The following is a 16683-nucleotide window of genomic DNA, read 5'->3' on the forward strand; positions in this document are numbered from 1 at the left end:
AAACAGCTAAATTAATTAAAAATGAACAGAAGGAAAAATAACAAAGAAAATTAAACTCAGGTTGGTCAATGCCATTATCTTTCCCATTGCTATATACGCAGCTGAAACAAGGACTTTCAAAAAACTCTGTAGAATCAAGATCGAATCTTTCGGAACGTGGGTCTACAGAGGACTCCTATCCGTGTCCTGGATAGAATAGAGAACCAACCTGTGAATTGGAAAAGTGCTTAATAAAAAAGACAAGCTACTAAAAAAGTGAATTAAGCATACGGGGAATATTAGTAGTAGAGTGAAAGGTAGAAAGTAGTTGAAGGTAGAAACTGAAAGTTGAACTATTGAAGATAATTGATGATGATAATATTGATGTCTTGGTAGACGTCTTTAACTCCATATACCAGACGGAACACATACCCAAAGAATGGATTCTCTCAACTTTTGTTCTATTCCAAAAATCACAAATGCTAAAGATTGCAATGACTATCGGACAATTGCATTAATGAGCCACACATTGAAAACCTTCCTTAAAATTATACATAACAGAATCCACGTGAAATTAGAACAAGAAATAAGTGATTCACAGATGGGTTTTAGAAAGGGTCTAGGAACTAAAGAAGCATTACTCGGAGTCAATGTTCTGACACAACGATGTCTGGATATGAATCAGGACATATATGCTTGCTTCATAGATGTTAAAAAAGCTTTTGACAGAGTCAACATGAAAAGCTTTTAAGTATTCTTAAGACCAAAAACATAGATAGTCGAGATCTACAAATTATATCGAATCTGTATCAAAATCAGAAATCAAGAGTAAGAGTCGAAGGAGAACTGACAGAGGAAGTAAGTATACTTAAAGGAGTTCGACAAGGGTGCATACATTCACCACTCTTATTCAACGTCTACAGTGAAGTGATATTTCAAGAAGCTTTATTGGATATTGTGGAAGGTATTTTGGTCAACGGAAATAGCATTAATAATATTAGATATGCGGACGATACGGTCATATTTGCAAGTGACTTGGAAGATTTACAGTACATAATACAACATGTATACAATGCATGTGAAAGGTACGGACTGCAAATGAATCTCAAGAAAACGAAATCAATGATATTCTCAAAAAACCACAAAATGTAGATAACCTGATCATCAATAATACAATGATCGAAAGAGTAACAACATATAAATATTTAGGAACGTGGCTAACCGAAGATGGAGATCAAACAAAAAAAAATCAGATCTAGAATAGAAATGGCAAGAAACACGTTCATAAAATTGAAGAACTTACTTTGCAACCGTAACCTCAATCTAGAGATCCGCACAAGAATGCTACGTTGTTACGTTTTTTCTACTTTACTATACGGCATGGAAGCGTGGACAATAAAACAATCTGAAATCAAAAAATTAAACTCCTTTGAGATGTGGTGCTACAGGAGAATCCACAGAATATCGTGGACTGAAAAATAACTAATATAGAGGTGTTACAAAGATTGAAGAAAGAATGTGAAGTAATAAAAACTGTTAAAATTAGAAAGATTCAATATCTGGGTCATATATTGAGGGGCGAGAAGTACGTATTACTTATGTTAATTATGCAAGGGAAGATACAAGGGAAGAGAAACCCAGGACGACGCAAAATATCCTGGCTAAGAAATTTGAGAGAGTGGTTCGGTTGCAGCTCATTAGAATTATTCAGAAGTGCGGCCAATAACATTAAAATAGCGATGATGATTTCCAACCTCCGATAGGGGAAGGAACCTGAAGAAGAAGAAGAAGAAGAAGAAGAAGAAGAAGAAGAAGAAGAAAGGTAGAAGGCAGAAGACGAAGGAGAATATATACAACCAGATGGATGGTCAGACCAAATGAAGACTCTGGTGGGAAAATTCGTACATGAAACCGTCCATCTCAGAAAGGATTGCAGTCAGTAAAAGGAGTAAAATTTATTTAAAGGCGTATTTAGAGTGTCACTACGCTCTGACAAGATCTCATCTAATGGTAAAGAGGAGGAGGGAGAAATATAACTAAATGTGTCACAGACAACAACTATTACATATTAAATAGAAAAAGACTGTTTGACTTGTACACACTTCTATATAAATCTAAACGGGAACTGGTGTATGTTTTCAAAAGACTGATAGTGTGTAAATTAATTTATTAAATCAGCTAAGTACTTTCAGCATATTAATGCCATCATCAGAGCTATCCTATAAAAAGACTAAGTTGAAAAATCTTATTCATAAAAAATTATAAAGTGAAACTTACGTCTTATAGGTGTAAAAACCTCAAAAGAAGAGAAAACTTCGAACAAACACATTCTATATTTTAAAAATTAACCCAGGGATATAACCACTGGTTAGGGTAAAAAACCCTTAAATGTTAAAAATCACATTTAATGTGTTTTTTTTACAAAATGGCCACCATTCGTACAAAGAACAGCTGTTACTGACAATATTCAAAACGACAGCCTGCTGACGGAAACAATAGTTCCTAGCGACATCTGTGTTATTAAAATTATTTAAAATTTTTGAAAATGACTAAGTTGTCATATGTAGTTAACTAATTGGTATGACGTTAAAGTTAATATGAAAAACTAAAGTTAAATTTAAATGACAATTGTTAAGTTTAAATTAAAGTTAAATGTGAAAATAATCAAATTATCAAAGTATTATTAATTATTAAAAAAAACCAAACAACCAGTCAGTTCTGACCAAATATAGAAGTGAGATAGATGAAAACCAAGGAGAAGCACCGTTGGACAAGCTCAGAGTTCCAAAACTGTTTGAAAACAATATTATTATTAAAAAAGCCAAATCGAAAATATTTAATTTAATTGTAATCAATGAAAGAAAATTCAAATATGTTATAAAGTAATGTTCAAAAAACTAGAGCAATTGTTGGGCATGCTGAATATAACAGTATTAAAGAAACTTCTTAAAGATTGGATCAAATTTACAATTTAATTGAACCTGGGTGTTAACACAATTTTGAGGATTTCTTTTTAATTCCCTGCTAATTTCTAAGTCTTCTAATAAATTCATTTTTGTATAGTTGTTAATGGGTATACTATGTAGAATCCTACTATCTCTTTGGGGACTGAAGTTATGTTTAGAAGCATGTAAGTGATTGCCAAAACTAGATTTGTCAATCTTAGACAAATGTTCTTTGATGCGTGTTTCCAAAGGTCGCATAGTTCTCCCCACATAGGTAACAGGGCAGTCTCCACAGGACAATTTGTATATACCACTTTTTGATGTTTTTCCAATTTTATCTTTGGTGTGAGAAAAAATAGATTTGATATTTTCCTTACATTTGAATGATAGTTTAAGGTTGGGGATGTTATTTAGGATTTTGGCTATATTATCTGAAGGATAACCTATGTATGATATTGATCTATACATAACTGCTGTAGTGGAATTATTAAGAACAGGATTGTAAGCTAGGGATCTATTCCTTTTACTCCTTAATTTGTTGAGGATGTTATCAACTAAAGTAGGGGAGTAACCATTACTATATGCAAGTTGATATTATCAAACTACTTGCATATAGTAATGGTTACTCCCCTACTTTAGTTGATAACATCCTCAACAAATTAAGGAGTAAAAGGAATAGATCCCTAGCTTACAATCCTGTTCTTAATAATTCCACTACAGCAGTTATGTATAGATCAATATCATACATAGGTTATCCTTCAGATAATATAGCCAAAATCCTAAATAACATCCCCAACCTTAAACTATCATTCAAATGTAAGGAAAATATCAAATCTATTTTTTCTCACACCAAAGATAAAATTGGAAAAACATCAAAAAGTGGTATATACAAATTGTCCTGTGGAGACTGCCCTGTTACCTATGTGGGGAGAACTATGCGACCTTTGGAAACACGCATCAAAGAACATTTGTCTAAGATTGACAAATCTAGTTTTGGCAATCACTTACATGCTTCTAAACATAACTTCAGTCCCCAAAGAGATAGTAGGATTCTACATAGTATACCCATTAACAACTATACAAAAATGAATTTATTAGAAGACTTAGAAATTAGCAGGGAATTAAAAAGAAATCCTCAAAATTGTGTTAACACCCAGGTTCAATTAAATTGTAAATTTGATCCAATCTTTAAGAAGCTTCTTTAATACTGTTATATTCAGCATGCCCAACAATTGCTCTAGTTTTTTGAACATTACTTTATAACATATTTGAATTTTCTTTCATTGATTACAATTAAATTAAATATTTTCGATTTGGCTTTTTTAATAATAATATTGTTTTCAAACAGTTTTGGAACTCTGAGCTTGTCCAACGGTGCTTCTCCTTGGTTTTCATCTATCTCACTTCTATATTTGGTCAGAACTGACTGGTTGTTTGGTTTTTTTTAATAATGAATAATACTTTGATAATTTGATTATTTTCACATTTAACTTTAATTTAAACTTAACAATTGTCATTTAAATTTAACTTTAGTTTTTCATATTAACTTTAACGTCATACCAATTAGTTAACTACATATGACAACTTAGTCATTTTCAAAAATTTTAAATAATTTTAATAACACAGATGTCGCTAGGAACTATTGTTTCCGTCAGCAGGCTGTCGTTTTGAATATTGTCAGTAACAGCTGTTCTTTGTACGAATGGTGGCCATTTTGTAAAAAAAACACATTAAATGTGATTTTTAACATTTAAGGGTTTTTTACCCTAACCAGTGGTTATATCCCTGGGTTAATTTTTAAAATATAGAATGTGTTTGTTCGAAGTTTTCTCTTCTTTTGAGGTTTTTACACCTATAAGACGTAAGTTTCACTTTATAATTTTTTATGAATAAGATTTTTCAACTTAGTCTTTTTATAGGATAGCTCTGATGATGGCATTAATATGCTGAAAGTACTTAGCTGATTTAATAAATTAATTTACACACTATCAGTCTTTTGAAAACATACACCAGTTCCCGTTTAGATTTATTACATATTAGAAAAAAATAATGTGTGTGTACTTTGTACGCACGTAAGAAGTTGTACTTCTATTATATAATTTCAAAGAAATAAATATACTTAACAGGTTATTTGTATTTTATTTAAATATTAAACTATTTTTCTTACCTACCACTTTTAAAATTTTTTTATTAAAACGATACCAAAAATAAAAAAAAGAATATGAATCGTCCGGGATTTGAAAACGGGACCTCTCGATCTCCGGTCACACGCTCTCCCACTGAGCAATATTTCCTTCGCTTTAACAGGTTACAAGGTTTCTCATACATACTGACAAATTTAATAGACCAAGTGAAGTATACAAAAATGCTTTAAATATACTTACTATTACTATAAAATATATTATTCCCGAGGAAGACAAATTCAAAGACACAAAAATTATAATAAATAATACATTTAGTACATTTACTAATAGTACTAATAGTACATTTACTAAAAACACTAATATATCCTTTTAATGACTTATTTGCGCTGACAGCGCTGATACATACATATCCTGAAAGATTAGCAACGAACTACATACTGTCTGTGTGCTCATGCGCCCGGTATTATAAAATTTCACTCTCGATCGTAAAGAAGTATACCTTCAAAAATAATTTTCAGTAAACTCTAATAAAATGATACTTGTTTCGGCAATATGTTTCTGGATATGGATGGGGAATTTTTTCTTTTTTGTGAGATATCATAGAATATTAAAAAAATGTTTAAATTTTTTATCTTTTGAAAATCTATCTATCAATCGGTTTTAAAACGTCTTGCGACGTTGTCCGATGCCTAATTTCCATGACACTCTATCATCCCATTGGCCCTCTCTAAGATCTCTTGCGCTCATCGCCTTCGTTACTCCCTCTCTCCAAGATTTCTTGGGTCTTCCTCTCTTTCTGCGGTTTGGTGGTACCCATTGCATAATTATTTTAGGGAGTCTTGAGTTATCCATCCTCTGGACGTGTCCGTACCATATCAGCTGTTTTCTTTCTATGTCTGTTGTTAGAGAGCCGTCAACCCCCATTCGCTGTCTTATCTCATCATTACGTATTCTCTCTCTGCGTGACACTCCTACTGATCTTCTAAAAGCGTCCATTTCTACTGCCTCCAGTTTTCTTCTGTTGTTTTCGGTTATCCGCCAAGTTTCTGCTCCGTACAATAGACTGCTTTTAATAAGAGATTCGTAGATATTGTGTTTTCTTCTTTTTCCTATTTCATGATTCCACAGTACGCTGTTTAGACAACCTATTGTTTTTCTGGATTGTGTTATTCTTCTCTTTATTTCTTCATCATCTTTCCCCGTTGTGTCAAAAACGATTCCTAGATATGTGTAATGGTCGCAGGGCATGATAATTTCATTATTTTCTAATGTGATGTTCGATAGTTCGGTACCTATTGGCAGGTATTTTGTTTTATCTGTATTAATTTCTAGTCCCCACTTTCTATATTCTTCTTGTAATTTCCTTGCCATGTACTCTAAATCATCTTTATCGTTTGCTATAACAACCTGGTCATCAGCAAACTGCAATGTATATAAGCAAATCTCTCCAAGGTCTACGCCCATGCCTCTGCATTTTCGTTTCCACTCTTTCAATGCTTTTGCAACATATATTTTAAATAAGGTCGGTGATACACAACACCCCTGACGTAGACCTTTATTAACCAGGAAGCTTTGCGATAATCTGTTTCCAGTTTTTATTTGTGATGTTGACCCTTCATACAAATTTCTTAAGGCTTTTATTAAGGTGACACTAATATTCGTCTGTCGTAACACGTTCCAGAGTTTGTTTACAGGAACTGTATCGTACGCCTTCTGCAAGTCAATAAACATGAGGTGGGCTTCTTGATTTGTGCTTAGTTTTTTTTCTATTAGTTGTTTGAGGCAGAAGATATTATCAGTACAGCTTCTTCCTGTTCGAAAACCGGATTGTTCTTCTTCCTCTTGGTCTTTGTACTCCTTCTCAATGCGGTCTCTAATTATTCGTCCATACAAACGGCTGAATGTACTAGTCACTGATATCCCTCTATAGTTTTCACATTTAAGCTTATCTCCTTTCTTATGGATCGACGAAATATAAGCAATTTTCCACTCGTCGGGTATGGGAGAACCATTTATAAATTGATTTATGCACCAAGTGACGGTTTCAAACAATTTTTGTGATCCACATTTTATTAGTTCGGCTGGGATATCGCCTGGTCCTGGAGACCTACCGTTTTTCAGTTCTTTTATAGCTTTTATAATTTCTGTCACTTGTATTGTTATATCTTCTCCTTCAATGTTAACCTCTGTTGGTGATTGAGTTAAGTATTCGTCCCTATTTTCTGTCAGTAGTTCCCTATAGTACTTTTCCCATTTTTGTGTGGATATTAATTGAATGTTTGTGCTCTTCCTTTCGTTAGTTCTTATTTTATTGAAGAACTTCCATGTTTCTGTACATTTTCTGCCTCCCAGGTAGGTATTAATTTCCTGACACTTCTTATACCACATTTCTCTTTTTGCTTTTACTGTTGTTCTTCTTGTTATTCTTTTGAGTTCCAGGTATTCATCTCTATCTTTTTGTTGTTTACTGCTCAGCCATCTGATATACGCTTGCTTTTTCTCTTCTACGAGTGCTTCTATTTCTTTGTTCCACCATAGTTTTTCACTTTTTCTTTGAGTGTTAAAGCCGAGTGCTTCTTCTGCAGCTTTTTTAACGCTAACGACTACGTTTCCATATACCTCCTCTACTGTTGATGTTTCAGTTATATTCATTAGTTTGTTTCATCTTTTGAAAATACCAAGAAGGAATGGACACGGCGATAATTCAAATATAAATAATAGGAGGGGCAAATAAACCAATATCGCATTCTGACTGCTCTATGGAAAAACAAAAGAAAACCAAGTTTGAATAGATTCTTGCCAGAACAAGTTAACAATATTAAGCGTCATTTAGCAAACATTTGCAACACACAGTTCCTAAAAATATGTATATTCTTAATTAAAAATTATTACTAGTTTTAAAATTACTTTACCTAGATCTCCCTCTGATGGCACATATCGCTTTTTGTTTTTCCTCGATTTGTATCCCGGACCATTGGCGTAACTCAAAATAGTGTAGTAGTCATCGTCATTGGCTATTCCTCCATACCCAAACACATCACTCCCACGTTTTGCATATCCGGCATAACTCATGGTGTGAGCATGATCAGCTGTTACCACTATCAACGTGTCTTCCTCGTTAGTCAACTCTACGGCCCTTTGGACAGCTTTTGCAAACTCGGCTGTTTCGTCCAACGCTTTATGTGGAGCACTAGCGTGGTGAGCTTTGTCAATCTTACCGCCTTCTACAAAAAGAAAATATCCCTCTGGTCCACGTTGAAGGACTTCAATGGCTGCTTCTGTCATTTCTTCTAACGAGGGATCGGTTTCGTTGTCTCTTTCTAAATTGTACGGCATATGGTTTGGTTCAAATAAACCTAAAAATTATTAGTATTAGATATGTCGATGATCTGGTTCTAACTGCAGAGTCTCTAGAAGATCTACATCAAAATCATACTATAGGATAATTTGAAGTGAATAGTTCTTATCGTTTAGTATGGCATTTTGGCGGGTATAAAATAGCATTGGGTGTCATTCAAAATCGTGACGCGAGAGCGTCATTCAAAATCGTGACGCTAGGATTTAGCTTTATTATCATAATATAAGTACGTATCCATATACTTATTTAAATTTTATTAATAAAGGAAATATGTTATTTATTTATTATTTGGATTTAAACAAATTTTGTTATATTAAAATGATAATAATAAATTATAATATAATGTTTGTATGTATCAAAAAAGCATATACGTTGTTTATGTTTGAGTTTGACAGATACGTCAGAGGCAAACTAAATTTTAAATTATGTATTATAGATATATCATTTTTGATAGTGAATTTAATTATTATAAAAGATAAATAAGATTCTTCTTCTTCAGGTGCCATCCTCGTTCCGAAGTTTGGCTATCATCAGGGCTATGCGTATTTTTGATACCGTAGATCTAAATAATTGGCAGCTGCTGCACTTGTACCAATCTCTTAAATTCTTCAACCATGAATGTTTTCTTCTGCCAATGGATCTTTTACCTATTATTTTTCGCTGAATAATTAATTGTAGTAGCTGGTACTTTTGTCCCCTCATTATATGTCCCAAGTATTGCAGTTTGCGCTTTTTAATAGTAAGCGCAAGTTCTTTTTCTTTCTGCATCCTTCGCAACACTTCCATGTTTGTCACTCTCTCTGTCCACGATATTCTCAGTATCCTGCGGTACATCCACATCCCGAATGCTTCTATTTTCCTTGTATCGATCTTTTTCAGTGTCCAAGCTTCCATTCCATAGAAAAGAACTGACAGCACGTAACATCTCATCAGGCGAATTTTAAGATTTAAACTTAGCTCTCTTCCGCATAAAACTGTTTTCATTTTGGTAAAAGTAGCTCTAGCTTTTTCTATTCTGATCTTGATTTCGTCAGAGTTGTCGTTGTTTTCATTAATCACAGTTCCCAGGTAATTATATTTTCTAACACGCTCAATTCTTTGATCATATACGGTTATGTCAGAAAAATTTTGTGGAGATTTCGACACCATCATTATTTTTGTTTTTTTGATGTTAAGTGATAAACCGAACTTTTCGCCGCACTCATAATATTTTTATTGCACTCTACTATTCTGTTTATCAGTGTTTGGAGATCTTCCGGGGTTTCTGCTATTAATACTGTGTCATCAGCGTATCTCAAATTGTTTATTAAAGTGCCATTTAAATAAGATTAGGTGATAATAAATAATCATTTCTTTTCGAATATGCGCTCCCTGAGGAAGCCTTAATAAGGGTAGAAACTAGTTAAAGTGCTTTTGGCGCTCTCTGAACTAACTAAGGAAAGACGGCTCTTGTTTTGGTTCACAACGAAATGAATATTTATTATTTGTATTAGTTCTACCACTATTCTGAGTATTAGGGACTAATCTTTGTTGAAACTTTACCGTGCTGGACAGGCGGGTAGTGAGATGCAACCTGATAGATCTTCCTCGGCCTTCTTAGCCCCGGCAATCCGTTGGCTTGCAAATTTTAGAAGGCACGAATGGTGTAATCAGAATATTACTTTTTTTACTACTAAAAAGGTTAGTTATGTTTACACTTATAACGGCTTCCCCTTTTAACGGGAGTAATAGACTCGTCCATCATTTATTTTATGTACCTAAATATTAAGTGTCATTAATCATAGAACTAATAAGTTATTACCAACTAAAAAACAATGTTTTAAAATGAAATATGCCCAAATTATTTATCGAGAACTGATAAAATAAGGTTTGAACTTGATAAAAAATGAATAACCATTTTCAATTTCGTTGCAACACGAAACTACAGCCGCATTATTACTCCAGTTCAATCAGACAGTGCAGCAAGCACCTCCACCGGTTTCGAAACTTATTAGTCTCTCATCAGGAGGCACATATGCTGCTCTTTCTGACCCAACCAGGACAAACCCCGGCATGCAGTCACGAATTGCAACGAACGAAATAGCACGGATGCCCTAGCGGCAACTGATGGCAAAACAAACTAAGTTTACAATCTAATAGCACATAAAGCAACATCCAAAAATGTTATTCTACATCCTACCAGACTGAAAACAATGGGAACCTTTTCTGGTAACACCTCAGAGTCTTCTACAATTTGCAAGCCCTAACGCAGTGGTCGGCAAAGTGCGGCTCCGGAGCCGCATGTGGCTCTTTGACTACTTAGGTGCGGCTCTGACACAGATATCCACGGAAAGCGCAATATGTTCATTTAAAAAAATTGGTAGGAAAAATATTACATCTTATTCTGATAAATTAGATTTTATCAAACTTACAAACTTTAGCATTTGTCAAAAATTCTTCTACTGCCCCAAACAACTGAGCTGAAATTTTCTCCTCTTGAAATTGGCATTAATAGCTTTGAAATACAATTTCCGGATTTAAAAAACAAGAAGTTATGGTGCTCTAAATGCGAACGTCATTGTGTTGAATTGGAAATATTGGAGAAGAAAAAAAATACAAGAAGGGGTCTGCTTTGAATGACCTGGAGAAGGAAGATATGATCATTTTCAACGCTTGAAATAATATTCCTGGTTCTTATGAACAGCTAAAATAGCTCACGTTTGCTGTTCTTTCTCTTTTCGGTTCTACATATCAACATTTACAAACAAATTTTGCATTTTGCGGATTTTTCGCACAAAAATTTTGTAAAAAGTACACTGTTTTAGGAAATAAAACCCTATAAAACGAAAGAAAACAGAAGTTTCGACGATGACTAGAAACGAAGATATCTCCAAAAAAACGAAAAAACACATTTTAATTTTTCTGGGGGTTATGGATGGAGCTAAGGGGTTTAAACATTTTTTGGTCGAATACTTTTTGATGTAGAACATGTGGTTCTTTTATTTTTGGAATATCGCTGGGAGCATTTTTCACTATCTTAACCGACTGACTAGACTCTTTAGTTTTATTTAGCGTAATAAAAGTTTGCTGAACAAGCAGATTTGGCTACCAATTTTTTTTTTAATTGTTGTAATGTTTATATTTGGCTCTTTGGATAAAAAGTTTGCCGACCACTGCCCTAACGGATGTTGAGACTAAGAAAGATAAAAAATTTTACAATTTATAATTCACGTCCCATCTGCTCAGCGCGGTAAAGTTCCAACGAGAATGGTTGCTTTCGTTCTCCAATCAGAGTAAACATGTAAATAAAAAATGAATAACCATTTTCAATTTCGTTGCAACACGAAACTACAGCCGCATCATTATTCCAGTTCAATCAGAGAGTGCAGCAAGCACCTCCACCGGTTTCGAAACTTATTAGTCTCTCATCAGGATTCACATATGCTGCTCTCTCTGACCCAACTAGGACAAACCCCGGCGTGCAGTCACAGATTGCAACGAACGAAATGGCACGGATGCCCTAGCAGCAACTGCTGGCAAAACAAACTAAGTTTTCAATCTAATAGCACATAAAACAATATCCAAAAATGTTATTCTACATCCTACCAGACTGAAAACAATGGGAACCTTTTCTGGTAACACCTCAGAGGCTTCTACAATTTGCAAGCCATAACGGATGTTGAGACTAAGAAAGATGAGGGAATTTTACAATTTATAATTCACGACCTATCTGTTCAGCGCGGTAAAGTTCCAACGAGAATGGTCCCCTTCGTACTCCAATCAGAGTAAATATGTAAATAAAAAATGAATAACCATTTTCAATTTCGTTGCAACACGAAACTTCAGCCGCATTATTATTCCAGTTTAATCAGAGAGTGCAGCAAGCACCTCCACCGGTTTAGAAACTTATTAGTCTGTAATCAGGATTCACATATTATGCTGCTCTCTCTGACCCAACTAGGACAAACCCCGGCGTGCAGTCACAGATTGCAACGAACGAAATGGCACGGATGCCCTAGCGCTAGCGGCAACTGCTAGCAAAAAAAACTAAGTTTTCAATCTAATAAATTGGAAAATTCCCTCATCTTCCTTAGTCTCAGCATCCGTTATGGCTTGCAAATTGTAGAAGCCTCGGATGTGTTACCAGAGAAGGTTCCCATTGTTTTCAGTCTGGTAGGATGTAGAATAATAATATTTTTGGATGTTTGTTTTATGTGCTTTTAGATTGAAAACTTAGTTTTTTTGCTAGCAGTTACCGCTAGGGCATCCGTACCATTTCGTTCGTTGTAATCCGTGACTGCACGTCGGGATTTGTCTTAGTAGGGTCAGAGAGAGCAGCATAGTATGTGCCTCCTGATGAGAGACTAATAAATTTCGAAACCGGTGGAAGTGCTTGCTGCACTCTCTGATTGAACTGGAGTAATGATGCGGCTGTAGTTTCGTGTTGCAACGAAATTAAAAATGGTTATTCATTTTTTATTTACATGTTTACTCTGATTGGAGTACGAAGGGAACCATTCTCGTTGGAACTTTATGCCGCTGAGCAAATGGGACGTGAATTATAAATTGTAAAATTCCCTCATCTTCCTTAGTCTCAGCATCCGTTATGGCTTGCAAATTGTAGAAGCCTCGGAGGTGTTACTCAAAAAAGATCAACTTTAGAGAAAAATCACTGAAGACCTTTTTTCTTCCCAATGAGTCAAAGAAGCTAAAATAGCATCTGTCCGGACCGAAAAAGTTTATTTTTATACTTTATTTTATATTTTTTCATAAATAAATGTAGTAATAACTCCGAAATTATAATTAAGGCATTTTGGTATTGGGAGTATTACATGAAAAATATCAGTATTTCTTATGGATTTCAAAACGCAAAAGATATACAGGGTATTCCTTTTGAAATAAGGAAGTTCATTAGATTTAAAGAAAAAATCGGAAGATCTGCCAACAACGTAAATACCACTGTAATATCGGCGGCATTAGAAGACCCTTACCCACCACAATTTAAAAAAATCGTGCAAGCCGTTTCCGAGATCCATACAAAAAACTCACTCTGTGCTCTGTATACAATAATATAATATAATATATTATATTATAATATAGTATAATATTATATATTAATAATAAAATAAAATAAATCAAATCAGATCGAATTGATTGGAATTGAATTAAAGTGAATAGAATATAATAGAAAGCAGCAAAAAAGAAGTATCAGCTACCTGGCAGTGCTAATGCACAGTTATGGAGACACAGAAGCGGAAGTTGCCCAACAAGTAAACAAAGCCAATAGAATAGCAGAATGTCTTAAACACACTATATGGCGCAACACACATTTACGGACAGAAACAAAGGCCAAGATCTATAGGACAGTAGTTAGGCCAATTATGACCTACATTGCGGAAACAAGACCTGACACCACAAGAACAAAAAGACTGATGGAAACGTGTGAAATGAAAATAGTCCAAGATATCACAGGAAAATCATTATGGGATAGACACCGTAGCACAGACCTCAGGTAAAGATGTAATATAAGCAGAATGGGAGAAGAAAGACTCGTAAAGATAGCACGAGATAGATTACTAAACGGTCGAAGGAGTATAGGAAGGCCAAGGAAGTGACAACCTGGATATTTGATGAGGAGGCATCCGAAGATGGATCAGGCACGAGCCTATGAAGGAAGCAGGAAGAAGAAGAATATAATAGAAGAGGTATATAAGAAGTATTAACTTCTGTCGGCATTTCGCAAGTGCTACGCTCTCTTTTTTTAAATATTGATATAGCACTAACATAAAGATGTAACTGTAAAAGAAAAACGAAATTTACAGCTGTTACCTAACAAATATTCTGTATCATTTCTCAAATTCAACAGCTGCTCCTTGTTCCACACGTATTCGTAGCTAGCTTTCATCGTCTCTTTCTGTTCCATCCACAAGCGAATTAAATCCAGATGATCGCTTCTATGGCCCCTTTTTCCTTCCTCATCTTTCACATAAGCAGGTATAAACTTTTTTCGTCCACCTCCTAATATCACGTTCAGATGTTTTCCAGTTTCTCCAAAAACTAATTGATGAGCTATATCTTCGCATTCTTTGGGGTTTTCGTGGTCGTCCAGAACGTCAGTATCACTTTCCCAATGTCTGTTAGCAGTATGTGCATAAACGCCTAAAACAGTAAATATTTTATAATAATATACACTGCGTCCTTAAAGTAAAGCATAAATTCATTATTAACTAAATAGACAACATTATTAGAAATTACCAAAACAGCTCGATTTTTATTTTTAAATTGCGATTTTTTGGCATATATATATATATATATATTTATACATATATATATATATATATATATATATATATATATATATATATATATATATATATATATATATATATATATATATATATAATCAAATAGATGAAATAGAGAATGTGGAAAAATCCCCTTACGAACAATTCACACATCCACCATTTCGGGCTGGGAAAAATTTTTCGAATAGAAAAATGGCGAAATACATTTCTAAGAACTGGTGTTTGGATCTTTGATTCTATTCGAAAAATTTTTCCCAGCCCGAAATGGTGGATGTTGTGAATTGTTCGTAAGGGGATTTTTCCACATTCTCTATTTCATCTATTTGATTTCGTACGAGTGGTCGTTAAACCAATAACCTTGGATCTTTGGTTCACTGAGTGTGTTTCAAAGATCTACATCTTATGTTTTTAAACATATATTTTACTTACTTTAAGTAATTAGGGAATTAAAACTTGAGACTGTCATTGTCGGATTTGCCGTAGACTTACGCACCTTCTATGTCTAGGTCTCGAATGTTGTTTTTTGATTAGAATTTGTCTAAAGATATTCAACCTCTTGTCTTTACCGACGAGCCCAGAGAGGTTGAAGAGGGCGAAACACATTTCTAAGAACTGGTGTTTGGATCTTTGATTCTATTTAAAAAAAAAATTTTTCCCAGCCCGAAATGGTGGATGTGTGAATTGTTCGTAAGGGGATTTTTCCACATTCTCTATTTCATCTATTTGATTTCGTACGAGTGGTCGTTAAACCAATAACCTTGGATCTTTGGTTCACTGAGTGTGTTTCAAAGATCTACATCTTATGTTTTTAAATATATATATATATATATATATATATATATATATATATATATATATATATATATATATATATATATATATATATATATATATCATACTAGTGGCGTCATAGTTGGGGTGAAAGTATAAACTTTCACCTGGTCATTTTACAATCGATGACGTCACACAGTTTTTTCTGGAATAGAGAGTTGCTAATTTAGACTTCACAATAGATTCTAATTTTTTAAACAATTTTAATTACGTTTTCAAACAGTTATTAACAACCAATACATTTTAACTAAATCCAAAATTAAAACTACACTTTTTGAAGTTCTTAACAAAAAATTGACTTTATCTTGTCTTGTCATGTCACTCTTTGAACTGGCAAGAACCTAGTTTTTTCGAGCAGGGAACATGTTGCCCTTTATAGTCCTGTCGCCAGGGGGGGTACAACGGCCTCCTGTATTCAGATGGACTTACCCAAGTTTTTTTATGTATTTTGACCTGTAGAACACGAATTTTTTGGGTAACAGTTGATACGGATGTCGATAAGATTGTTATAAACCAAGAAGTTGAGGAATCACATAACAGCGATTTCTTGCAAAAGAAAACATTTTTTTGTATTTTTTGGGCCATTCTAACCAAAAAATGTTCCTACAAATTTTTTCGTAGGATGCATAGTTTTCGAGATAAACTCGGTTGAACTTTCAAAAAATCGAAAAATTGCAATTTTTTAACCCGAATAACTTTTGATTAAAAAATAAAATAGCAATTCTGCTTACCGCATTTGAAAATTCAAGTCAAATTATATCGGTTTTAATTATTTGTGTAGCTAAAAATTTATTATTTTATTGTTAAAACAAAGCTATAAACACCTAGTGCTTGAGTGATGTTTTCAATGATTTCTCATTTAAAATCGAATGAGTAGGTAGAGGAGGTAAAAGTGCAAGCGGGGCTATTTCTACGTAGCATGCATTAAGAGGAAACAGTAGCGATCAACAGGTAGCAAAAACGCGTTCCAAGATTGCTGCTGTAATTTTGAATATTTTTTCAAGATATTTGGCACACGTATTCGTAATATAATAAAGAATGGCGGTACAAAGCCCAATTTGAAAAATATATTAATATGTGCAAATTACTCTGTAATTAAATACAATATTAAAAAAACGAGCCTGTACCGCCATTAAGAAGAA

The 16683-nt window shown here is 34.0% G+C and overlaps 1 protein-coding gene across 2 annotated transcripts in view; it reads right to left on the reverse strand.

The window, feature by feature from the left end:
* LOC126882768 (membrane-bound alkaline phosphatase-like) overlaps window positions 1-16683 on the reverse strand; it is a 118345-nt gene that overhangs the window by 23819 nt on the left and 77843 nt on the right. For both annotated transcript variants that reach the window (XM_050647768.1, XM_050647765.1), the window contains exons 5-6: window positions 14235-14564; window positions 7981-8424 (exon numbers count right to left, since the gene is read on the reverse strand). In XM_050647768.1, the coding sequence (XP_050503725.1) occupies window positions 7981-8424; window positions 14235-14564 (774 nt within the window). The remainder of the gene's footprint in view (window positions 1-7980; window positions 8425-14234; window positions 14565-16683) is intronic.

Source organism: Diabrotica virgifera, chromosome 1 (genome assembly GCF_917563875.1).
Source record: "Diabrotica virgifera virgifera chromosome 1, PGI_DIABVI_V3a".
NCBI lineage: Eukaryota > Metazoa > Arthropoda > Insecta > Coleoptera > Chrysomelidae > Diabrotica > Diabrotica virgifera.